Genomic DNA, 27,155 nt, shown 5'->3' on the forward strand with positions numbered 1-27,155 from the left:
ATTGCCATCTATGAACATACCTGGAGACTGAGGCCCCACGTTGCGGACATGAAGCTTTTTTTGTTGCAGATTTTGCTGCTTTTTTTGAGCCAAAGCCAAGACTGGCTACAGAAGGAATGGGAAATATTTAAGAAGTTCTTCTTGTAACTTCTGTTCAATCCGTCATGTGGGGCCTCAGCCTTAAACTGGAGACTTGACATTGCTTGAGCGTAAAGGAAGAGTCGCAGTTTGGAGGGGTCTTTTCTTCCTAGAATAATGCAGAGCCCACAGCCCTCGGGTCTGATAATACACAATGTATTTATGCTGTACAAAACAATAAGATACCGCCCTATACCATGGCTAGTCCTAAAAAAAAAAAAAAAAAAAAAAAAAGTTTTCATTTTGATTACTTGCGCCGGCTGGAACGCCACAGGACCGAGGGGAAGAGGAAGGGGGGAGCGGACATGAGATGCAAATAATTCATTTATTTGCTCCCACAGGGGAATCAAAATATCTTGCAATCCACTTCCCCCATTTTAAAAGCGACTATAGAAAAAAAACAAAAAAAAAACAGCATGAAGTAGATGCAAATAAGACCACCAGCCCCAACGCACCGGGTGGGTTTCATGACTCCAGAATATCACTAACCAAACACAGTTCTGATACTTGGAAAATGGTTGATGGAAAAAAAAATAAAAATTTGCACCCCTTTGATTTTTATTTTTTTCTTTAACAATCTGTGCTAAAATGCAACTTGAAAAAATGTCCAGCATTCCCCCATTACAAATGCACGGTGCACCGCCATGCGTCTGGCACATCCCTCCAATTTTAGATGCTTTGCTCTTAATTCCCATTGACCTGTGGTGGATTGTTATTGCCGCGGACATCGGCTGCGTTGCCTTTGCTCCGGCTCTCGCGTTCTTCGTCTTCTTCATCTCTTTCGTCGTTCCCACTGTGATTTTTACAATACAGCCTGAGGAATAGGAACACAGACAGATGACAGACATGTCTGATCCCATGGATGTGTGGGCAGGACAGGATTCACAAGAAATACACACAGAGATCATGAGCACTAAGGCCCGGGGGTCACATCTGCCTTCCGGCCATTCCGCTCCCCTATCCCAATGAAATTCGCAGAGAGAAAAGTCCGGCAAGCAGCGCTTTTCTCTCTGCACGTTTCATGCGGTAACCACACGGACCCAATTATAGTTTATGGGGTCCCTGGGTTTACTTAGGTTTCCGTTTGGCGGTGCACAAGCAGAGACTCCTCAGACGCAGATGTGACCCGGGCCTAGGAAACCTCCATGAACATTGCATCCTAAACACTTACTTGTAAATTCCTCGCGACATGTTCTCAATGTATTTAGCCTTGTCCTGGACGCCGCAATGGTAATGATATGTTTTCACGCAGGCCTTGATTTCACAGCCAATGGTAGCGCCTAAGAGGCCACATAACGTGCACTTCTGTATAAGGGAAAAAACAAGAAATGTAGAAGGTGGAAAACAAGTCCTCACCGCAGCAAGGTAAAGGAATTGTGTAACATAAGCAGGTGTAATGCGGCCGGCCATAGGTGGCCATTTATTAATAATGGATATTTTACACCAATTTGTTGCCTGTGCGCCGGCGGTCCTCCCACAGCCCGATTCATTCCCTCCCTCCGGTTAGAAATTCTCTCATCCCTTGGTATATCAGACCTGGCCCATTCCTGGATCTCCTCATACCTCACATTCAGCGTCTCCCACTCGCACACCACCTCCTCACCTCGCCCTCTCTCTGTAGGTGTCCCCCAAGGCTCCGTCCTAGGACCCCTCCTGTTCTCCATCTACACCCTTTCAGTACCACTGCTATGCCGATGACACCCAAATCTACATCTCTGGACCAGGCATTACCTCCCTGCTGGCCAGAGTTCTCCTCCTGCTTTCTCAAACTCAACATGGAGAAAACAGAGTTCATCATCTTCACCCCACCCCGTATGGCCCCTGCACCTGACCCATCTATCAAAGTTAACAGAACCACACTTACCCCTGTCCCACAGGCCCGATGCCTTGGGGTAACCCTGGACTCCGACCTATCCTTCAAGTCAGACGTTCAAACCCTCAACACCTCCTGCCGCCTCCAACTCAAGAACATCCACCGAATCCGCTCCTTCCTCACCCAGGAAACTACCAAGATGCTCGTCCAGGCCCTCATAATCTCCCGCCTAGACTACTGCAACACCCTTCTCCATGGACTCCCAGCAAACACCCTCGCCCCCCTCCAGTCCACCTTAAACTGCACTGCTCGCTTAATCCACCTCACCCCCCGATCTTCATCGGCTGCTCCCCTCTGCCAGTCCCTCCACTGGCTACCTATAGCCCAGCGAATAGAGGTCAAGCTACTAATGCTAACATACAAAGCCATCCACAACCTGTCCCCTCCATATATCTCCGACCTCACCTGTCCCCTCCGTATATCTCTGACCTCATCCTCACCTGTCCCCTCCATATATCTCTGACCTCATCCTCACCTGTCCCCTCCATATATCTCTGACCTCATCCTCACCTGTCCCCTCCATATATCTCTGACCTCACCTGTCCCCTCCATATATCTCTGACCTCATCCTCACCTGTCCCCTCCATATATCTCCGACCTCACCTGTCCCCTCCGTATATCTCTGACCTCACCTGTCCCCTCCATATATCTCTGACCTCATCCTCACCTGTCCCCTCCATATATCTCTGACCTCACCTGTCCCCTCCATATATCTCTGACCTCATCCTCACCTGTCCCCTCCATATATCTCTGACCTCACCTGTCCCCTCCATATATCTCTGACCTCATCCTCACCTGTCCCCTCCATATATCTCTGACCTCATCCTCACCTGTCCCCTCCATATATCTCTGACCTCATCCTCACCTGTCCCCTCCATATATCTCTGACCTCACCTGTCCCCTCCATATATCTCTGACCTCATCCTCACCTGTCCCCTCCATATATCTCTGACCTCACCCTCACCTGTCCCCTCCATATATCTCTGACCTCACCTGTCCCCTCCATATATCTCTGACCTCACCCTCACCTGTCCCCTCCATATATCTCTGACCTCATCCACACCTGTCCCCTCCATATATCTCTGACCTCACCTGTCCCCTCCATATATCTCTGACCTCACCCTCACCTGTCCCCTCCATATATCTCTGACCTCACCTGTCCCCTCCATATATCTCTGACCTCATCCTCACCTGTCCCCTCCATATATCTCTGACCTCACCTGTCCCCTCCATATATCTCTGACCTCATCCTCACCTGTCCCCTCCATATATCTCTGACCTCACCTGTCCCCTCCATATATCTCTGACCTCACCTGTCCCCTCCATATATCTCCGACCTTACCTGTCCCCTCCATATATCTCCGACCTTATCCTCACCTGTCCCCTCCATATATCTCTGACCCCACCTGTCCCCTCCATATATCTCTGCCCTAATCTCCCACTACCTGCCCACACATAACCTCAGATCCTCCAATGACCTCCTGCTCCGCTCTCATCCGCTCCTCACACAACCGTCTCCAAGATTTCTCCCGTGCATCCCCCATACTCTGGAACTCCTTACCAAGACACATAAGACTGATCCCCACAATCACAGGATTCAAGAAGGCCCTGAAGACTCCCCTATTCAGGAAGGCCTACACCCCCCCAATAACACTATCACCGCACCGCCATCTGTACACTATCCCCCCTTCCCCCATAGATTGTAAGCCCTCGCGGGCAGGGCCCTCTACTCCCCTGTGCCAGTCGCTCACTGTTAGTATTATATCTACCTGTATATTCTGTGTACTGTGTGTAACCCCCAAATGTAAAGCACCATGGGATTAATGGTGCTATATAAATAAATAATAATAATTCTTCATTCAATAAATAGGAGCCTCAGAAACACGGACACAAAATCAGAGAGGAATAGGACGGGGCCTGAGTTTCGCAGCCTGTACTGTCGGCCGCACACTGATCCGTGTAGTAAAATGATCACAAATTTAGCAGAGGTGACTTTTTAACCCTTGCAGTTTAAGGCAGAAACAGATGAAATCGGATTCAATATGTTGCACAGGCTTTTAACCCCCATTAGACCAGAAGAGCTGTTGTATTAGTAACATGTACATATATTTACCATGCGTTTGCCACGTTTCATTTCTTGTATCACAGTTTTTATGTCAAAATCTCCAACTTCGGCCCTTGAGGTTGTTGTCAGCTGGACTGTACCAGAGGAGAAGAGCTGGAGAGAGACAAAACCGATTCAGTGATAAATAAAAATTATTCCATTTATTCCCTATGCTGTACAGACTCCATTGGCAGAACTTCTGCAGAAGACGTTACCACTATCTACAAGGTTCTTCGCCAGTTTCCCCATGTAATCGCCTCCAGGCTGTATAGCCTACCAGGTTTATTCAAGAGCAGCAATATAATGGTGAAGACTGTAACCTCAACAGATGAAAACTGAAGTGCGTCACAAGGACGTTATATACTATTGAGAACCCAAATACATTTTCTAAGAAGCGCTAACATAATAAGTTTATAGCGAAGCAATGTCCATACTGTTGGTGCATTGGCTCGGCTTGTTATTGAGTTAGTTATACAGGTTTTAAGCAATGTACCAATAAACTAGCAGAGCTTTAAAAGGAGTTAAGATTTGCTGACCTGAACCAGCGGTTCTGGCCTGGTTCTACACCTGGATCGCCCTGTCCTCTCCATCAGGGGAGGTGGCAGTGCAACATCATCAAGAGTTCACCAGATCAGGTAAGCGAATCTTAACTCCCTGGAAACCTCTTTAAGGCCTCATTCACATCTGTGTTTGGGGAGTCCGCATGAGGACCCCTTCAAAAGGAATATCAAATGCAACTGCAGGCAGTGTGCCATTGAAAGAAAATGGACCCCATAGACCCCAAGGATCATGCGGAAAGGAAAGTAGTTCACAATCTACTTTCCTGCCCGCATGAATCATGTGCGGCCAGCACACAGACCCCATTATAGTCTATGGGGTCCGTGTGCTTTCACTGTACACCGCTTGCAGTTGTGTTCAGTATTCTGTTCGGAGGGTCGCCGTGCGGACTCCCCGAACACAGATGTGAACGAGGGGTCAAAGACTCTTTCAAACAACAATGACTGCAGCAAATCCAAGACCAATTGTATGTCTGCAGATTCCCATCACATGTGACTATAACCTTTACGTGCATAGAAAAACATACTGATGATCTAGATGGGGGGTCTTCAGCCCTTCTAGTCACACTGCATTTGGTGTATAAATTGGGAGGTTCTCTCCAGCATATACAGTGGCATTAGCTGTAATACACTGCTTTTCTATCCCCTATTCTTTGCATATGCCCAGGTCACATCCCCACTAGATAAGAAAAACATTCACAACCTACAAGCCGATGTAACCAGCATTGAGGAATAAACACATACCATGCACTTGTAGTGAGCCGCGGCTTTTTTTGTATTAAACACATGGAGTTTCCCTCGCGTCTCATTTTCTTCATCGCCAGCATGACAGAATCCACATTTCGGTCTGCTGTCACTGGGGCTGCTTCTGTGGGGTGACCTGTCTCTCTGTAGGAAGCGACACAATTGAGTAAAATTATTGTAATGAGTTGGGGGACAGCAGTCTGCACCCCGATTAACCCCTTCCCGCTGATGGCATTTTTTGATTTTCGTTTTTTGTTTTTGACTCCCCTCCTTCTAAACCCCATAACTTTTTTTATTTCTCCGCTCCCAGAGCCATATGAGGTCTTAATTTTTGCGGGACAAATTTTTCTTCATGATGCCGCCATTAATTATTCTATATAATGTACTGGGAAGCTGGAAAAAAATGCAGAATGGGGTGGATTTGAAGAAAAAATGCATTTCTGCGACTTTCTTACGGGCTTTGGTTTTACGGCGTTCACTGTGCAGCCAAAATGACCTGTCCCCTGTATTCTGTGTTTCGGTACTATTCCAGGGATACCAAATTTATATGGTTTTATTTACATTTTAACCCCTTAAAAACAAATCCAAAACTGTTAAAAAAAATTTCTTTCTAAAAGTCACCATATTCTGACAGCCATAACTTTTTTATACGTAAGTGTACGGGGATGCATAGGGCGTCTTTTTTTGCGGGACCGGGTGTACTTTTTAGTTCTACCATTTTTGGGAAATGTTATTGCTTTGATCACTTTTTATTCAAATTTTTATCAGAGTCAAAACAGTGAAAAAACGGCGGTTTGGCACTTTTGACTATTTTTCCCGCTACGGCGTTTACTGAACAGGAAAAATATTTTTATAGATTTGTAGAGCAGGCGATTTCGGACACAGGGATACCTAACATGTATGTGTTTCACAGTTTTTAACTACTTTTATATGTGTTCTAGGGAAAGGGGGGGATTTGAACTTTTAATACTTTTTATATATATTTATTTTTTTTTTTACTTTTTTAAAAAATTTTTTTTGCATTTATTAGACCCCCTAGGGGTGTTGAACCCCAGAGGGTCTGATTACTAATGCAATGCATTACAATGCTAATGCATTGCAAAAAATCATCCTCTCTTTTGCAGGCTGCATAGACCAGCCTGCAAAAGAGAGAATTTGCAGACAAGCCTGGGAGCCTTGTACAGGCTCCCGGCTGTCATGGCAACATGACGTCGGCCCTGGAGCATGCTCCAGGAGCCGGCGATCCCGGGCAAAATGACGGCGCCCGTGCGCCGCCGGGAAAATGGCGCCTCCGGCGCCTTTGACCGCGGCACTGGAGGAGTTAATGCCTCCGATCGGTCCGGGCATTAGAGCCGGTTGTCTACTGCTTAAAGCATTAGACACCCCGCGACTATGGCGGCCGCCCGGCTCCCGGGCGGTCGCCATAGTTACAGACCAGACATGCGCCGTACTATTACGGCGCATGTCGGGAAGGGGTTAATCAGCTGTTCCTAGCACAGTAGGAGTCTGGGAGCGGACAGCGGTGTACACTTTGTAATGGACGTATTAAGCAACTGCAGCTCAGCACAGCCACTACACCGTGTACAGAGCCGTCCGCTTCCAACCTCATGCATAGCAGTGGACCTGATGTTGTCCTATCCTAAGAACAAGCCAAAAATATCCAGGTTTGAACAACCCCTTAAGAGTCTGGTAAAGAGTAGCGTTGAGCGAATAGTATTTGATGGAATACCTCGCCGACATAGGAATGCGTGTAATCGGCCGAACACCAAGGGGTTAAACGCATTGAATCTTCAAAGCGTTGTTCGACCGATTACACGCATTCCTATGCCGGCGAGGTATTCCGTCGAATGCTATTCGCCCAACACTTGTAAAGAGCGCCAAATGTTGTACTCAGAACTGTATTCTTATGATCATGTGACTGGTTGGTAGGGGTCTGACTGATGCCCCCCAAATAAACTATCCTGTGCATAGGTAAGAAGTCTTATTCGCTTACACTGGAGCTGCTTTCGGTTTCTTCTGTACAGTGTGAAGATGTGAGCCTGTTCTCCTCAGACTGTCCTCTGGAGTTTGTGGTCCTTGATTTTCCACGTGCGCCCCTTCCCCTGCCGCGATGAGGAGGTGACGGACTTAAGTCTCTGTGGCCAAACTCTTCTTCTAACTCATCTACAAAATAAGAAGAATGAAGGACAATAGTAAGAAATCAGAAGAATATCCTACCCCTGTACAGTATACAAAGACAAGGGTATATGAGAATATAAGGAGAAAAGCTGCCACCTAGAGGACACGACTTGGTACAGCACTTAAGCACGAGCGCTATTAAAGGGAATCAAACTTATTTCTTTGTGCAAGTTCGGGGCACGAGTACTGAAGCCGATGTGTACGCCTCTCGCTTCAGTGAGGAACTGTCTCAGCACAGGGGGAGTATAAAGCTTTTTTATTTACCGTATTTTACGGACTATAAGGCGCACTGGACTATAAGCCGCATTGCCCATGAGCGCCTTATAGTCCGTCTCGGTTCATAAATAAGGCGCACTGGACTATAAGCCGCATTGCCCATGAGCGCCTTATAGTCCGTCTCGGTTCATATATAAGGCGCACCGGACTATAAGCCGCAGTCCGGTGCGCATTATATGTTATTGAAAGCGCAGGCAGACTTTGCCAGCGGCCGCTTAACCCCCCGCGTGCCAGCCGCTTCTATTGGAAGCGCTCGGCAGGTGAGGAGGGGCTCTATCAGCAAAATCATGCTGATAGAGCCCAACCGTAAAAGTTAGATTAAACTACTGCTTTTTTCCATTCATTTCTATGGGGAGCGCTCGCATGCCGGCTCCCATAGAAATGAATAGGAAGTGTCCGGCAGCCCTGCTGTAACGCCGGCGTGTACGGCTGTGATTACACGCCGGCGTTCTGTAGTGTGAATGCACCCTTACGGTGCCTTTTATGTATTTATGGAAGCGGCATGCAGACTTTGCCGCCGCTTCCATCCATATATAAGCCGCACCGGACTATAAGCCACACTTACGATTTCTGAGGAAATCGTAGGTTTTTATGTGCGCCTTATAGTCCGGAAAATACAGTATACCTCTGGCATGAGCAGGAATGGTTTTATAACAGGGCAATTTGGGACACTATATCCCCCATCCATCAGGCCCTGTGGGTGGTTTAATGTCCCAAATCACCTTCCAGGTTCCCTTCAATAACTATCATGTGGTTAGGTGATAATGAGAGATGAGCGAACACGATCAGAAACAGCCATTCCGAATAGCACGCTCCCATAGAAATGAATGGATGTAGCCGGCATGCGGGGGGTTAAGCGACCGTCCGCCGGCAAAGTCTGCGTGCCGGCCGCTTCCATTCATTTCTATGGGAGTGTGCTATTCGGAACGGCTGTTCCGAATAGTGTTCGCTCATCTCTAGTGATAACGTTTATTTTGAGATGTCTTCTTTCAGTTTCTGCCTGGTATTTTAGTTCTCTCCAGATGAATATTTACCCTCGGAGTTGTGCATCTGTTCTTTGTGTTTCCGGCAATAAATCCTAAAAAGCAGGGGGAAAACAATTCATTAGAAGGGTAAGAAGCAGCTATAACTGAAGAAGTATTATTTCTCACATTCTACTGTTCACTCCCTGTTACTAGGGAACTTCCATCCTTAGTTATTACTGTAAAACAAGACCGGAATGGAGGGGAATGGTCTGTTCACAAGTATAATGGAGAGGGGAGGGCCTGATCCTCCTCACACATCTGCAGCCTGCTTTCTCTGTGCACTCGACTGAATATTCTGCACATCCCAAGTTTACAATGTAAGGACAGTTATGCGCTTGTATCCATGTCAGGCTGATTATCATTAAGATCCCATCGCCAATAAGACAGAATGTAAGCAGATTTCCTGACTGTGCACACAAGATGATCTGTTTATTGCACCATGACCTGTATTTGCTGTCCAGTGTCCCTTGGTCTTTTCTAAGGTAATGGTTTGCCACGTTACAGTCACTTCTGGCAGAACTGCATGTAAGATCAGTGGTAATAATGGGGGGTGGGAGAACTGTTTTAGCATAGATTTACTACAGTTGCCTCATTGCACAGACAGCGGCAATGACAGCTGGTCCAATGAAGGAACAAAGTGCAGGCTACAAGCACATATGGATGCATTTTTATTTTCTAGCCTTACTACACTTGACGATAAACACCAGGAACATTTTCTACCAACTGTAGCAGAAATAAAGGGGGCACTTTTAAATTGCACCGATCCTTTCAAGGGTAAGCTGACACGGTGGAAAATGCAGATGCAAAAAATGAAGATTCTGTTGCAGCTTTCCTTTGCAGGTTAGGCTCAGATCAATGGGCCATAACAGCAGAGACAAGATCAAACAGGACACTTTGTCAGCGTCTTGCTGCGATCTCTGCCTCCCATTGAAAACAATGAGGCAGAAGCGGAACAGAATCTGCCCCCAAATCCACAGCAAATTCCTCCGTGTGAACTTACCCGGAAACTTTATTTTTTTTTAAATGTAGATTGTGAGCCCACAATGTACATTTTTTTCCCTATCAGTATGTTTTTTTTGGAATATGGGATGGAAATCCATGCAAACTCCTTGCAGATGGTTTTTTGACCTTGGTGGGATTTGAACACCAGGACCCCCAGTGCTGCAAGGCTGCAATGCTAACCACTGAGCCACCGTGTGGCCCCGTAAACGGTTTTTAAAGGGGCTCTATCAGCAACATTATGCTGTATGAGCCCCACATATTCAGGCACCGTTAATCTTATTTTAACCCCCCTGTTTTAAAATAAAACTATAAAAACATATATGTAAATCATACCTATCGTGCACGCTGGACGGTGATCCACGATCTGACATCATCTTCTAGCATACCTTGCTCTTGTTTCGAGCAACGCCCTCCAGTCCTGGCTCTTCAAATCCAATTGGTTCAAATCCAGCGCGTGCACAGTAGTGCTCCCTCCGGAGCTACTGCACAAGTACTGGCGCCTTCCTTCTCAATGGCAGTGCGCAAGCACTGGATTTGATCCAATTGGATTTGAACCGCTGGAAGAAGACGAGATGAAGCCGGAAAGAGCCAGGATCGGAGGGAGTCGCCGAAAGAAGAGGAAGGCATGCCAGAAGATGACGTCGGATCATGCACGTTAGTATACTATGTTTTTATAGTTTTATTTTAAAATGGGTGTGGGGGGGTTAAAATAAGATTAGCGGTGCTTGAAAACCCTTTTTAAAGGCTATTCACGCATATGTGGGGCTCATCCAGCAGAATTTTGCTGATAGAGCCCCTTTAAGACTTTATTCACTTGAGCTATTCATTCACCAAAAAGAAAAGAACGCAATAACTGTTCCTCCGATTATTTCCTTCCTCTAGACTAGGCCCTCACCACTCTGTGTATTCAAGAATAAAGTCTATGGAGAGGAAAGAGAGGACAACAAGGGAGACCGAGGGCATAGGAGACAGACATTTAACAATTGACCTTACAGGTATATTCCTTGTGATGGGTTTTCCTGTATCTGGGCTTTATCGTGCAGGGCGCAGTGATAGTGATAGGTCCTGCGACATGTCTTCACCTCACACCCAATGGTTGCACCGGGACAGTGACACAAGGTGCACATCTAGGAAGAAAACCAGAAAGACAGACATATGAGAAACATCCAGGACAAAATCTACAAAGATATTACACAGGATCCATTTGTTATTCTGTAACATCTATACAAAAAAAGGGGGAAATCCATCTTACAGCGCCGACCAAAATTTTAGTAGCACATTATTATTAAGTTTCGAGTTGGGGTGGCTCAGGCACCTGAATCCCCACGACTCAGACCCAGAGTATAATAGGTGGAGGAGGTGTAAAAATAAAATCATTTATACTCTTTTGGGCCTTCTCATGGCATCCGGCACTCTGTTACTTTACGTGGGGGTCACCACTGGGGGTCTCAACAATCACATGGACGTGCCAACCATCAGGATAATCAGCGTGCCCGTGTGACTGCTGTGGCTCAATCACAGGCCTCAGTCGTGCCCAGGAAATCCCCGAACCTTGAGAATAATCATTCACAGCAATGTATGTTGTGGCAATCATTTTAATTTGCAATTTTAGACGGACCCCCAGTGGTTTGGTTTCGTTAAAATCAAACTATTAGGGAAATTCGGGTCAAACCCGTCTCAAAATGAATCTGTTTGCTTGTACAGACGTTGACCGATTTCCCACTTCACATTTCAAAGTAGGCAACAGGAAAGTTTGCAGAGGTTTTTTTTTGCCGTCGTTGAATTCACTCCACACATGCTTGAAGACATATCGCCAAAGTGTTCCAAGAAAGATCAACAGCTCAACTGTATACATTACTGAATACACATATAGTCTCAGTGCCGAATGCAGCTATGGCGCAGCACTCAGAGTGGCAGTACAGACAGTATATCGATTAAAGGGGTCCTCTCAGTATAACTGTGTTGCCATCTTATAAAGGGGTAGGGAACATACGGCTCTCCAGCTGTTGCAAAACTACAACTCCCAGCATGCATACTTGCTCTGCTGTGAATGGAGCATGCTGGGAGTTGTAGTTTCACAGCAGCTGGAGTGCTGAAGGTTCCCTACCCCTGGCATAACACTAAGAAATTCCATCACTTTATGATTGGCAGAGGTCCAACCTCTGGGATCCACACCAATACAGCACTGCATTCCCTTCATAGATTTTCCCTACACAGCAGTGAGGATTTGTTCAAGTGAAATGGAACGGCTGCAGCCCTGGAGGTGACAGCACGGAGTGCAGATGTGCAAAAGAATGTAGAAAGGGGTGCAATGTGGCTCATCTATTCTCACCGTCAGTGATGTGGCGATAGGGTGATGGCATATTATTGCATTGTGCACTTAAACACTATTAGGTAATATGGGCATCATAAAAGGGGGTCTCCCACATATGCCAAAATGGAGAGCCCCCTTCTATACGAATCAATGGCTGCTGCAGGAGAAACGCCAGCTGACAAAATCAGCTGCTTATATAAAGTGTCAACAGCAGGACCCAAAGGAACTGAGCAATGTGATATTCAAGCTGGGGTGAAGGAAATTGCAGCCGGCGACTGAGACAACCCCTTTAAATCCTGTAAGAATGAAATCCATTTGGAATATAATAGTACGATGCCATTACAAAACAAAAACACTTTGCAACATACCAGTTTCTTTCCCCTTCTTAACTCCTTCTGAATGTCTTCTATGGAAAACCCCCCGAGGTTTTCACTGTCAGATTGTGAAGATACAAGTGCGGAAGAAAAAAGCTACAGAAATAATAAAATAGTATTAGTGACGAATTTACTGCCATCAAATCCACCAAGCCTAATTGCAGAGACCGACTCGTAAGGTGAGGCCTCAGGGTAAATAGTGATACTATAACTTAGAGAGACGATAAAGACAGGCAAGAGGATACCAACCAAACATCTGTGGTGCGCGGCCACCTTCTGGTTACTGGACACCAGTAGCTGTCCGCATTCTTTCTCTCTGTTTGACCTGCAGAATCCGCATTTCCGTTGCCGCAATGATCCTTTCTTCTGTCCAGAGCCTGACATGTTCTGCAGCGCACTCCGCGACAAGTTCACAAGACGCTGAAAAGAAACAAAAATATATATATTATTTTCCAAGGAATTCAGTTCCAAGATAACTCCCTTGTAGATTCCACTTCTGAGATCTGGTTTCTGTCTTCCACCAAGGTCAGCACCTGGTCTTGCTACATAGTGACCAATGTAAGATAACGTCAAGGTCCTGGAGAGGTTACTGGACCAAAAACAGGTCAATAATGGACTGTAGGAAGTAGCAAAGAGGGAGGACATCTCCTACTAAGACATGTGCCACATAGGAAAGATAAACCTCATCGATTGTAAGCCCTCACGGGCAGGGCCCTCTACCCCACTGTGCCAGTCGGTCACTGTTAGTATTAGATCTACCTGTATACTTTGTGTCTTGTAATGTACAGCACAATGGAATTAATGGTGCTATATAAATAATAATAATAATAAACCTGCAAGAAAATTGCCATCTATGGCTGCAGAGGTCTTCCTGGGTTTACATAGCACATACATGGGGACACGATGTACTTGTGCAGATGAGAAGGACACATGCGTGTCATTATAGAGCACAAATGTTTACAACTTATCAAATGGCATAAAAGTGTGATTGTTAAGACTGCAAAAGACCCCACTGACTAACAAGCGGTGCCCATTCACATCCCTATCACAGACGTGGCTGTACACGTTAGGGCCCATGTAAAAAAGGAACAGACCCCCCCCCACATGTCACATCTGTAATTTCTGCAGACCATATAAAGTGAATATATGAGACAAAGTTGCAAACATGGAATAGGATCTGCACTGTATTCTGTGGCTTAGTGCTGTAGCCCCTACACGGACCAGCAAAAACCTTGAAGCCATAGAAACTAATGAGCCTATAGCAGGGGTAGGGAACGTACGGCTCTCCAGCTGTTGCAAAACTACAACTCCCAGCATGCATACTGGCTCTGCTGTTCTTGGAACTCCCATGGAAGTGAATGGAGCATGCTGGGAGTTGTAGTTTCACAGCAGCTGGCAAGACGAGGTTCCCTACTCCTCTATTATTAGGGATCAGTAATTAGGGACTACAGGCATAAAATAAATACAATGATGTGCACGAAGCCTTAACTCACAGTCAATGGGAAATAAACAGCCAAGCTCATTGAGTCTGAACGCTCACCGAGCACATGTGGTCATCTTGTATGTCAGGAACACATGACTAAGACGCGCTTATTTTGGGATCACTGGTCAGACCTCAACAGATTGTACTGAATCATTTCCCATGATAACTATATATCAGTCTGCTCTTGCTATATACTCTGCTGCCGGCTGATCAGACTGTGCTGTTCTCTTTAGTTTCCCATGTTAGACCTTTGACATGACCTACCATGAAGGTTGTACATTGTAGGTCACGTCAAAGGTCTAACATGGGAAACCAAAGAGACCAGCACAGTCTGATCAGCCGGCAGCAGAGTATATAGCAAGAGCAGACTGATACATAGTTTATGGGAAATGATTCAGTACAATTTGTCATTTATGAATCCAATTCCCTGCTCTATTTGTAGGAGTCCAGTGGGCGGTGCCAATTAGTACATGTCTATTATTGGCCTCCTATGAAAGAGCACGGATATCAGGAAGTTTCTATAAAACTATATTCATTTACTCGCCTCCTCCTGCTGCAGACACCAAACTCTATTTAACCAACCAGGTCAAGCTTTACATTTTAGCAGGACTGAACCTTCCCTTTAAAGTGCCAAAGTCACAGGACAATACAGATCGGGGAGAGGGGGGACGGACGGACGGACAGCAGCTATACAAGGGGTTTCATCACTTTCACTGGCTTGAACCAAGTTTTTAACTTCTCCCCTATTCTGTGTACTGGTGACAAGTGTCTCCTCGGCGGGGATCCGATTGCTGTGGCCCCACAATGATCAGGACAAAAGGGCTCCAGGGTCCCCCGTACAGATGAGGTGCTGGTCAGGCTGCTGCTCCCTTCATAACAATGGGATTGCAGCAGAGAAACCAGGCGCAGATGTGCAGCCCATCACTTCATCTTTATGGGGTACACTTATCCTTTATGGGGATCCCGGCCATGAGACCCTCAGTGATCAGACACTTGGGCGCCCTGAGAGCAGCGGACATGTTATAACCTGACTGGACCCCTATAAATGGGTTTTGGGTAACTTACATATTACATACAGGTCATTAGTATGTGATGGGTAGTGGTCCGGGTGTCAGACCCTCACCAAGCACTATCGCCGCTTCTACCAATGGTGGTCGGTGGGGGGTCCTGAGTGCGGAGCCCCCTACTAGTCACACATTGAGGGTCCTCAATATAAGGCCGGTCATGTGACTAGACGTGGCCTCCCCTACACCGGGAGTTCTTGTTCACCATGGACAGAACATGCGCGGTTACCTAGAAACAAGCCCAGCATCTAGTGGGGGACCACCCTGCGGCTCCTTATACCCCGTGCCCCTCCCCTTGGTCTGGTCACATACATGTAGTGCCGGCTCCACATTACATGTATGTGACCACATGTGTAAGTACAAGGGCCTGCCCCCGCCCTCACAGCTGTCAGTCTGTCCGGCCACACATCACGTGACCCCCTCCCCACCACCAGTCATTCATTCCAGCCCTGGCTGCTCCATCCTCACTCACCACAATGGGATCCGGCGGGAGCCACAGGCAGCCCGGCCTCTACAAGAGGCGGGCACTGAAGCCTCCCCACTGCGGCACCGAGCCCCGGGCTCCCCGTCACCCGCCCCGCGGCCACACTCACCCCGTCAGCCCGCTCCCCTCCTGCCCGCACTGGCCTCTCTTATTCCAGGAACAGCTCCGTAATCTCTAGTGTTTGTTTCCTTTCATTCGAAGACGCACGACGTGCTGACGTCACGCCAGCGGCGGGAAGATCCGTCACACGCCCCCCTGTACGCACGCCGCGCATTAACCCTCCCGTGCCCATGTGAGCCCTGCGGCTCCGTGACGTCAGAGACTGCTGGGAAACGGCATGACTCAGTTATTACTCAGTATGACGTCACGTGTATGTCCCTGAGTCACTGCCATAGTCTGTGCTGCACGTACGCTGTGACTACACCGATAGGACTGACAAATAACACGCGTTTACTGCTCCTAGTTTCTTATTTCAGGCCAGGCATCTCCTACAACTTGTGTCTCACCTTTTTTATTACATATTTTGCTGCTTTTTTTCTTCTTATGCAAAAGCCAAGGGTGGAAATATAAGCACTTCCTATAGATGTCATTGTTTATGTACATTGTGAGTGCCATACAGGGATATATATATAGGGATCACAATGTATATTTTTCCTATCAGTATGTCTTTGTAGAATGGGAGGAAATACACACAGACATGCATGGGGAGAACATACAAACTCCTTGCAGATGTTGTCCTTGGCAGGATTCGAACCCAGGACTCCAGTGCTGCAAGGCTGCAGTGCTAACCACTGAGCCACTCTAGTTTCAAATACTATTCACTCATCTCTAATACTGACCCATTCATTTCTGTCGGCCCATGCACATGACCGTGTATTCAATGGACAAGTGTGTGGACTGACAGTCTGGGCCACAAAACTCTGGACAGGACTTATTCCCGCGCGGTTCTGCAGCCATGCTTCAATGAAGGAACATCCGTGTGGTGTTCAATCATGGCTGACGGCCCATACACAGGCTTAAGGGTGCTGCTGTTGCTATGAAGAGTTAAAGAGGACCTTTCATCAGATTGGGCACAGGCAGTTCTATATACTGCTGGAAAGGTGACAGTGCGCTGAATTCAGCGCACTATCGGCTTTCCCGATCTGTGCCCAGTGTAAAGCGCTATTGGTCCCGGTACCGTAGCACTTTACAGTCAGAAGGGCGTTTCTGACACTTAGCCAGGGACGCCCTTCTCCACAGCAGCGCCTATCGCACTGTACAGTGTGAGCGGGGAGGAACGCCCCCCTCCCTCCTGATAATACTGGTCTATGGACGAGCACTGTGAGCAGAGGGAGGGGGCGTTCCTCCCCGCTCCACAGCACAGCGCGATAGGCGCTGCTGGGCAGAAGGACGTCCCTGGCTAAGTGTCAGAAACACCCTTCTGACCTTAAAGCGCTACGGTACCGGGACCGATAGCGCTTTACCCGGGGCATAGATTGGGAAAGCCGACAGTGCGCTGAATTCAGCAGTATATAGAACTGCCTGTGCCCAATCTGATGAAAGGTCCTCTTTAAGTAGCGATGTCTTCATTGCTCAGGAGAGCTCATTTGCACCTTGACATAAAAAAGCATCTCTCAGCAATATCTTTGTACCGTCTTAGCCAGTGGATATGAAATATAAAAAAATGAGAGTCTTCAGTAGTTGATACCTTATTTAATGGCTAACTAAAATGATGACAGATTGCAAGCTCTAGGCCCCTTCTTCAGGCATGGTTGAGGAAGGGGCCTAGAGCCTCAAAGGCTTGCAATCTGTCATCATTTCAGTTAGCCATTAAAAAAGGTATTAACTACTGAAAGCTCAAATTTTTTATATTTCATATCTCAGCAATGGAAGGGATAACACCCTTTGACCTGCGACTGTACCCTATTTGTATGGCTGGGTTGATATATTGGATTCTGGTGGCAGATTCCCTTTAGCATTTTTCTGAAGCAGAGGACTGTGCGATGTTCCCCTTTCTCCGTCGGTTTTGTCTTCTCTCTTTAAACAAAATACAAAAAAATGTGTGATTTACCCTCCTCCCCAGTACATTCATTCTGCATGGTCTGCCCTCCCTGCAGACTTGTATGTATTCATCCCTCTTGGTTCTCAGATCTGCTGCGTACATCCTCCTCCTCCTTTCAGATGGGGTCTCTAACACTAAAGCTGCTTTTGCACAACTGAGTCCCATCTGGATTGGACTGAACTTGCCTGGGTGCACATCATAACTGACTTGTGGCGGCCTGATCGGTACTATACTATATTGACAGCTTTATATCCATTTAGTAGAGTAGCGATCAGATAGACTTTACAACAGAGTAACACAGACAGAAGCCGTGGGCTGTTGGGTTGATGTCAGAAGCAGCAGGACAGTCAGCTATTTAAAGGAATCACACAGACTCTACTGGAGCAAAACCATAAAAAAAAACTATACAAATGTTTAATTTTGCATTTAAGGTTCAAAGGCATCCACAGCCATTAATGCCGAGTACCAACAGACCCTAATGAATACAGTGGGGAAATTTTTTTTATACATTGTATATGTAAAAACAAATATACAAAACAAATCACTTCTCATGGATGTAGAGTCTCCTTAACAAGTCCAATTCAGCAACATCTTGATCCCGTTGGTGTCTTTCTAGTTGTCTCTCTTCTTTAAGAGTCTCTTTTTCTCGCTGTAACCTCCTTATTTCTGCATCATACTTAAGTTTTGTCTTTTCTGAGGCGATGAGGATTTGAAGTTCCTGCTGTTGCTGTAAGGTCTGTAACTCCTGCTGTAAGTCTGTATTTTGGAGATGTAGATGTTGCATTTCCGATGTGGCTTTACTCAAACTCGTTGTAAGGTCTTGCACCAGGACACATTTTTCAGCCAAGTCCTTCCTCAGGGCCTGCAGATCTGCCTCCTTTTTCTCCCCGTCTTTCTTCAGTCGATTAATCAGGACATTTTTACATTCATTCGCTCTTTTTGATCCTGCCAATGCCACTTTAAGAGCCTCCAACTCCCGCTCAGTCTCCTTTTGTTTGGCCTTCAATTCAGATATCTGCAGCTTGCAAGCTCTAAGCTGAAGGTTGGAATGAGCTGCCTCAGAATGTTTTTTGTTCATTTCGGATCTTAAGAGATTTAATTCCTTTTCGTTCCATATACAATGACCACTGCTTTTACTGGTGGCGGCCGAATCATTGTCCGCTTTTTCACAGGTGGCATTTTGGGTGGGGACAGCCTGCTCCTGTACAGAAGACTCCCGGGTGATCATTTTAGACAAGAGTTCTCTTTTCTTCTCCTTTTCCTGAAATTCACATAATGCAGCCTTGTAGATTCCTTCCAGCTTTCTAGCTCTCTCTATCGCCAGCTTTTCCGATATTAGCAGCTCTGGTTCAAAACTTTCATGTAAGAAATCTTCTGCGCTGAAGCGCGGGGCGAATAGCTCTTCAACCCAATGTTTTTTACTGCTTGCCATCTTTGATCAACTAAGCTGAGTGTAAAAAAAAAACAAAAAAAACCCAGCAGATTAAAGAAAACATGTAATGAAAGTGATAAAATAGCAAAACTACGGTATAAAAAAATTAGTTTTGCAATATTTATTTTATACAGCAAAAAAATCAGCCTTAGGCCTGGTTCACATCTGCGTTTGGTAATCTGTTTGGGGAGTCCGCATGGGGACACCTCCCCCCCGAAATACTGAATGCATTGGCATTGGAGAGCTTATGAGAGCACACAAACCCCAGACTATAATGGGGTCCATGTGCTCTATTATAGTCTATGGGGTCCGTGTGCTTTCACTGCACACCGCTTGCAGTTGCATTCGGTAGTCCGTTCAGGGGGGGTTCCTCATGCGGACTCCCCCGGACAGAATACAAATGCAGATGTGAACGAGGCCTTAGGCTGAAGCAGCTTTTGGGGATTTATTAACCCCCATCCAGTGGCGTAACTAGGAATGGCGGGGCCCCGTGGCGAACTTTTGACATGGTGTCCCCTGTACACAGTATTATAGCCCATAGTGTCCCCTGTACACAGTATTATAGCCCATAGTGTCCCCTGTACACAGTATTATAGCCCATAGTGTCCCCTGTACACAGTATTATAGCCCATACTGTCCCCTGCACACAGTATTATCCCCCATAGTGGCTCCTGCACACAGTATTACCCCCCATAGTGGCCCCTGCACACAGTATTACCCCCATAGTGGCCCCTGCACACAGTATTATGTCCCATAGTGTCCCCTGTACACAGTATTATCCCCCATAGTGACTCCTGCACACAGTATTATGCCCCATAGTGTCCCCTGCACGCACACAGTATTATGTCCCATAGTGGCCCCTGCACACAGTATTATGCCCCATAGTGGCTCCTGCACACAGTATAATGCCCCATAGTGGCCCCTGCACACAGTATTATACCCCATAGTGGCCCCTGCACACAGTATTATACCCCATAGTGACCCCTGCACACAGTATTATATCCCATAGTGGCCCCTGCACACAGTATTATGTCCCATAGTGTCCCCTGCACACAGTATTATAGCCCATAGTGTCCCCTGCACACAGTATTATACCCCATAGTGACCCCTACACACAGTATTATGTCCCATAGTGGCCCCTGCACACAGTATTATACCCCATAGTGACCCCTGCACACAGTATTATGTCCCATAGTGGCCCCTGCACACAGTATTATGTCCCATAGTGTCCCCTGCACACAGTATTATGTCCCATAGTGACCCCTGCACACAGTATTATCCCCCATAGTGGCCCCTGCACACAGTATTATCCCCCATAGTGGCCCCTGCACACAGTATTATACCCCATAGTGGCCCCTGCACACAGTATTATGTCCCATAGTGGCCCCTGCACACAGTATTATACCCCATAGTGGCCCCTGCACACAGTATTATACCCCATAGTGGCCCCTGCACACAGTATTATACCCCATAGTGTCCCCTGCACACAGTATTATGTCCCATAGTGGCCCCTGCACACAGTATTATACCCCATAGTGGCCCCTGCACACAGTATTATACCCCATAGTGTCCCCTGCACACAGTATTATACCCCATAGTGTCCCCTGCACACAGTATTATGTCCCCATAGTGGCCCCTGCACACAGTATTATGTCCCCATAGTGTCCCCTGCACACAGTATTATCCCCCATAGTGTCCCCTGCACATACTAGTATGCCCCACAGTAGCCCCCTGCACACAGTATTATACCCCATAGTGGCCCCTACGGTAGTTACGCCACTGCCCCCATCTAAACTAGCTTTCTAGCACACATGGGTTTTAATGTGGTGCATTTTTCACACATAGCCCATTCTTGCACCAATGATGTGCCACGTCCTTTTCTGGAATGGGGCAGCGATGCAAATGAAAAAGTTGGACTTGCAGCACGCTTTTATCTGGCGATTTTTGACGCAGATGTTAATGTCGCCTAAATGTGTGGCTAAGCCCCTGCAGAATATATCACCAGGCTTTTCCACATACCAAAGTATTCAATTACACAAAAATACAAGATGCATTATAGCATAGCATAAATATATTTGGCATGCAGGAGTCCAGGAAAGTTGGGTGAGATCTCCTTTGTAATGTAATTTGATGATGGAGAAGGCTGCCTATCTGTGCCTGCCATAAGTGTCTATACTCTTCACGTAGATTGCAGCCCCAGACATTGAGTAACACAGTAGTAAAGCCTTGAGCCTCTCACCCTCCTGCTCAGTCTGGGGTCTCGCTCCTCTCCAAATCTCAATAGCAGAGATTTACAATCGCGCATGCGCACTGGAGTCTCCTGGACAGGAAGCAACTGTGCAGCACTCAGCCTAGCAACCAAAAACAGGTTGCGCCCCCGGCCTTAGCGACCAGTGAGCACGTGATGTTCAGCAGCCAATCAGCTTTACAGCTGGCAAGTCCTGGGAGAGAGCGCCCTGGAACGATGAAAACATCACGTGGGTGCGGTCACGTGGGCTCTAAGAGATGAATGAGAAGACCCAGGAGGGGGCTGGGAGGAGATGTTTACGTCTTAGGACCCTTATAAGAAACATTCTGAGATCTGTATTCTTGACCTGTGCAGAAAATGCAGATTTTGTTGCATTTTGCATGCATGGGATCACAAGACTGTACAATTCCAGCATCCGATAATCCACAAAATCGAATAATCCTGCACTTTTTTATTAAAATGATATAAAGCAAAACATTTGTCAAATTGACCTGGTCTGGGGCTTATATGAATGCTGTGCGTGTCCTGTGATGCACAGATGTCCATGGTCTGTAACATAGTAGAGCAATGCTCATTGACGTCTATGTAAAATGAAAGTGTAATGGATGCCTTTAACACAGTATCTGTTATATGACCATACATTGCTTAGATGCACAATATTGTAAGAACACAATGTGACGTCTGTAAGGAAGAAGCAGGGAGAAATCAGTCTCCTACAAACCAGGCAGGCCCCAGGGTAACTGTAATCACTTGCCCCTGGCCTTATGGTGGCGGGGTTTCATTAGACACCAGGACAACCCTGCATGTAGACCGCTGTCTGCTCTGTCGTTCACTATTTGGCCCCTGTCTCCTGCCCCAGTGTCTCAGGAGCAATAGGTAGTGATGTCTCTTATGCTTGGTTCACATCTGCGTTGGTATTCCGGACTCCCTGAACTGAATACCAAATGCAAATGCAGACGCTGTACAGTGAAAGCACATGGACCACATAGACTATAATGGGGGTCCGTGTGCTTGCCGCAATGCCCACACGAATCATACGGACAACAAAGTAGATTGTGAACTACTTCTCTGTCCGCATGATCCCTGCGTAGATCTGGCGGCAAGAACTCGGACCACATTACAGTCTATGGGGTCCGTGTGCTTTCACTGGCATCACCGCTTGCAAATGCGTTCGGTATCCCGTTCGGAGGGGTCCTCATACGGACTCCCAACGCAGATGTGAATGAGGCCTTAGACTGTGCCTATTCTTCCTGAAGAGTCTGGAATGGATCAGAGACTGAAGAAACTGTGGAGGAAACAATATGTACTGTAGGGGAACTAGAGAATAAGAAACTGGGGGAGCTGGAGGGGACAATATACACTGTGGAGGCAATAGGAGCTGGACAAGAAACTGTGGGGTCAACTGGAATGGGGCAAGAAATTGGGGGCAGCTAAGAGGAGTCAAGAAGCTGGAGACATCTAGAGGAGGACAATATATCCTTCAGGGGGCATTATAAGTTAATGTCTGGGGAACCACTTGGAGGGGACAAGTTAATGTCATAAGGTGGGGGGGCAGGTTAATGTGTGATGAGCCATTATATGGGACTACTCTAAGGACATCTGACTGTGATCAGCCACTGAGGGGGATTATCTTATCTTATTGTATGGGGCCACTGAGGGAGCATTATAATTTGGCTAGTTCAGGTATGTCTAAGTAGTGGTTATGGTGGGAGCCACTTATGAAACCTTTGCATTTTGCACTGAGAAGTGCGACTATGGGCACCCTGGGGTGGGATGTGGCAGGGAAAATGGAGCCCTGACCTGATTCTGTTTTTGGTAGAACAGGAGGTATAAATATACTGACCCTCATACAGGGCCCCCAATAGTTTTTAGCATTTATCTCTCTGCTTCCTGTCCCTTCCACTCCTTCCTGCTCCAAGTGCACATGACATGTTACAGAGGAAGAGCGTGGCCGGGGAGCAGAAAGGTAAACTCTGAAGTCATATCACTGTATGGTGCACGGTGATGGGGCCACTGTATGGGGGACAGTGATGGGGTCATTCTACTCTATGGGGCCATCATACTATATGGGGCCTATTTCCTATTCAGGGGCATTAAACCGTGTGGGACATGGGGGTATATTATAAAGGGTTCAGCCACCTTTCTAATATTGACAGTTTATTCTATCTCAGGGTGGTGCAAACAAAAGTCTTCTATAAACGTTCACTGTCATTTTTTTTAAAGAGGACCAGGTCCTTGTATCATTTAATAGGCTTCTCTGCATTGATTCTGAAGCAGTTGGATTTTTTTTCTCTAGCCCCCACCATTCCAGAGCAATCAGCACAGCTAAATTCAGAGCCTGATCTACTATGCTGATGGCCATTATGGGGGGACGCTGGCTATTATTATAAGGGTGTTGTGTACACTAGCACATAATAATATCACTCATAGGAACACGGAGCATGCTACAGGAGCTGATAGATATATAGGCAATAAAAATCAGATCGCTACTTCTTCTGTCGGCTGCAATCGCCTCCTCCCAGTTGCCATATCTGATTTCTACTTCTCAAGTGAAATCCAAGCTCCAGCTAATGGGGTGAGCAGATGTCTCAGCCATATGTGACTGCTAATGCTCTGATATGACCAATGGGAAAATACATTTTGTAGGACTCAGATGTCCAGTTATGGACTTAAAGAGGTTTTCCTGGAATTTGTTGTTTTTTATTTTATGGCTAAATGTGCTGCTTAATCTTTCTAGGACAACGTGATATATTTTTATTGCAATGCGCTGGTTCTCCACTGTGGCCCTTGCTGTAAACTTACATGTAAAATTGGTGCAGTGGCATGGCGTCCATACTGGCATGTCAACAGGACATCATACATTTGCCTAACTGGGGCGAAGAGAAAGGAGACACAAGTGGAACGCCAAATTGTCAGGAATATTTCCAAGAATAATGAACAGGTGCATAAAACTGGTTTAGGTATTGACTACAGGGATGAAATCTGTTTATGACCTGGACCTGTAATTCCGATTTCTGTGATACATGTTATCTGCTTTTGTGCTTTGATATTATTCCTGAAAAACAGGGATCCAGTGACCTCTAGTGGTAACATCTAGCAAAGTTCCGAGTGCAGACATAACTCCGCGGCGTTCACACTGGCATCTACTGTCCGCCCAGGAAAGTGGATAGGGGACGGCTTGCCAAGGGTCAGTTTTAAAACCCATGCATTTGAATTGGTTTTTAAAGCCAGTGTCCGTATGTAGCTTCTCCGCAGTGAATCCGCTTTTTCTTTTTTTGCACGGACATAAAGTCCTGCATATCCGACTTTGCCAATATAGGGCTTTAGCTTTACAAACAGCTGTGTACCTACATACTGACACTGCCAAATGGATAGCTTAGGGTAAGAAATGTTAGTGTCTAAAAAGATGAGATTTTAGGGCAGTTTTGATGCTGACGTAGTTGGGTATTAATGTAATTGTCCAGGGTAGAGTATTCCAGTGCATCGGTGCAGCTCCAGAAAAGTCTAGGAGATGGGAATGGGATGTTCGGATAACAGAAGATACAAGTAAAGGTCATTGGCTAAAAGGGAGAAGGGGGGAAGACAGTGATGAGGGAGGAGATTTAGGGAGTTGCAGCACTATGTAAGCATTTGTGGGTGAGTGTGATCCTTTTATATTGTATTCTCTGGTGGATAGACAACCATTGCTTTCTCCCATAGTATTATTTTCCTCAATTCTGTAGTGAGGATACTTGACAGTTATATTATTGAGGTTCCTTTTCTAAAAATGTGTGATCCTCAATCGCTCCTCCACCCCATAACAAGATTGCAAGTGTCATTCATTTGTCAAAGCAGCAGGGGGCCTTGTGAAGACTCCCAGATCTGCCACTGCAGCCATCTTGTCTCAACCGCGGTTGTTGCGGTGGCATTTCTGCCTTGGCTACAGCCTTGATGCCACGTGAGGCCATACACAGCTTCAGCCATGAAAAAGTAAAAGAAAAGAAAAAGTTATAGGTCATGGAATATGCAAAAACAGTGCAAGTTTTTTTTTTTTTTTTTTACTTTTTAAATGAACACAAGCCACGATAGGAAGGGCCGCAAAATAGGACAGGAATAGGACTTGTTCTATATTTTGCAGCCCACACACGGGACAGGTCATGTGTACGGGCCTATAGATAAGAACGGGTCCATGAAATACACAGATAGCACACTGACCACGGCCATGGTCGTCTGTAGGGGCCTAGGACTGGGACGGGCTCATGTAAATTGATCTCTTATTGGTTCATCTTTACAATTTCTTACAGAGGAAGAGAAAAAATGCTAAAAATAAAAACTAAAATGACTAGAGAAGATACTATATAATAAATAAGATATATACATTACTTAAGTGTCATTATCCTGTTCTATCAGACTGTAGGTATACCATTCCAAAAGTAATGGCTAAATGTACTTTGTATGACCCTTACAAAAATGTAAAAAAAATACTAAAATGTATATGTATGCATTAACATGTTAAAAAACACTTCCCATTTAATACCATCATAAATCATGACGTAAACCCCAAATTAAAGGGGAATCCAGAATTTCCACTAAGCCGTACTTGAAAGACGAGTAATCTGTCCTGTTACTCACTACAGTTTTTTTTGTAATAAAACAGCATCCGCCTTTGACAATCAACTTCTTGACGGAAACTGGCACTCACTAACTCAAGTTCCCCAGGTAGAGGTCGTGACCTGTTGATTGGGTCAATGAGTAACTGGAAACGGAGGCTTTTGTCTCAGGGCGAAAAATCCTTTTAGAAAGAGGATGAAATGTTCCTTCGTGCACTTATGGAAGGAAAATTGTGCATGTGTTGTCATGTTCCAGTCATGTAACCACTAAGAGAGAAATGAGTGGACTTCTTGTGTGAATGGGAAAGCAAGCCATGGGGGTCATTCACAAATCAGTCCTGTAGGTCATCCAGTGTGATTGTATGTATTAGTATTTGTTGTCTGGGAATCTATTGTTTGTATAAATTTACTGCAGCAAATATTTATTCACATACGTCTTATGCTTGGTTCACATCAGTGTTGGTATTCCATCCACATGGGGACCCTCCAAACAGACTACTGAATGCATTTGCAAGCGGTGTGCAGTGAAAGCACACGGACCCCATAGACTATAATGGGGTGCGTGTGCTGCCCACACGAATCATGCAGACAGGAAAGTAGATTGTGAAGTACTTTCCTGTCTGCATGTTCTGTACGGAGATCTTGTGACAAGTACATGGACACCATTATAGTCTATGGAGTCCATGTGCTTTTACTGCACAGCACTTGCAAATGTGTTTGGTATTCCATTCGGGAGGTCCCCATGCAGACTCCCCCCGACGGAGTACCAACGCAGATGTGAACCAACCCTGGGACCCCATGTTATGGAAACGCAGCTATTTTGTTGCAGATTTTGCTGCGTTTTTCTGAGCCAAACCCCAAAGTGGATTGAGCACAAGGTAGAAGTATGAGAATTTCCTTGATATTTTCCATTCCTTTTGTAGCCACTCTTGGCTTTGGCTCCAAAAACTGCAGCAAAATCTGCAATAAAAGAAGCTGCATTTTCACAACGTGTGGCCTCAGCCTTACAGTATCCCCCGCAGGTTCGGTATTCTAGAAAGTAATAACAGGAGTAACAGTAATCCGATAACTCTACAATATATGAACATACTGTATACCTGTATACCTAATTTTTCTAGAGGTCAGCAACACTTAATAATGGCACAGAAAGATTTCTCAACATGTTAGAAGTCGCCTTACGATGATGTAATCCTTACCATTCATCACAGAAATGTGTAGGATCACGACTT

The 27,155-nt window shown here is 46.1% G+C and overlaps 1 protein-coding gene across 4 annotated transcripts; it reads right to left on the reverse strand.

The window, feature by feature from the left end:
• PHF6 (PHD finger protein 6) lies at positions 1–21,377 on the reverse strand. Of its 4 annotated transcripts, none has more exons than XM_075259447.1 (10): positions 21,329–21,346; positions 12,835–13,005; positions 12,580–12,681; positions 10,891–11,024; positions 8,905–8,948; positions 7,410–7,579; positions 5,417–5,560; positions 4,125–4,229; positions 1,310–1,443; positions 1–952 (listed from the first exon to the last, which is right to left on the reverse strand). In XM_075259447.1, the coding sequence occupies exons 2-10, from the start codon at positions 12,967–12,969 to the stop codon at positions 823–825; spliced, it is 1,098 nt and encodes a 365-aa protein (XP_075115548.1). In that variant the 5' UTR covers positions 12,970–13,005; positions 21,329–21,346; the 3' UTR covers positions 1–822. The 4 variants fall into 4 exon arrangements, with proteins under 4 accessions (XP_075115548.1, XP_075115549.1, XP_075115551.1 ...); XM_075259448.1 differs by lacking the exon at positions 21,329–21,346 and adding an exon at positions 15,726–15,821; XM_075259450.1 differs by lacking the exon at positions 21,329–21,346 and adding an exon at positions 15,605–15,670.
• Positions 21,378–27,155: the final 5,778 nt, after the last annotated feature.

The sequence above is a fragment of the Leptodactylus fuscus genome, chromosome 11, assembly GCF_031893055.1.
Source record: "Leptodactylus fuscus isolate aLepFus1 chromosome 11, aLepFus1.hap2, whole genome shotgun sequence".
Taxonomy (NCBI): Eukaryota; Metazoa; Chordata; class Amphibia; order Anura; family Leptodactylidae; genus Leptodactylus; species Leptodactylus fuscus.

Excerpts from the sequence above, each read along its gene's own strand:
- PHF6 (XM_075259447.1), bottom strand. The coding sequence starts at position 12,969 with ATGTCAGGCTCTGGACAGAAGAAAGGATCATTGCGGCAACGGAAATGC. Across the intron at positions 12,682-12,834 it reads CCGCGCACCACAGATGTTTG|CTTTTTTCTTCCGCACTTGT; the intron begins GTTGGTATCCTC and ends TTATTTCTGTAG. Across the intron at positions 4,230-5,416 it reads CGGCTCACTACAAGTGCATG|CTCTTCTCCTCTGGTACAGT; the intron begins GTATGTGTTTAT and ends GTCTCTCTCCAG.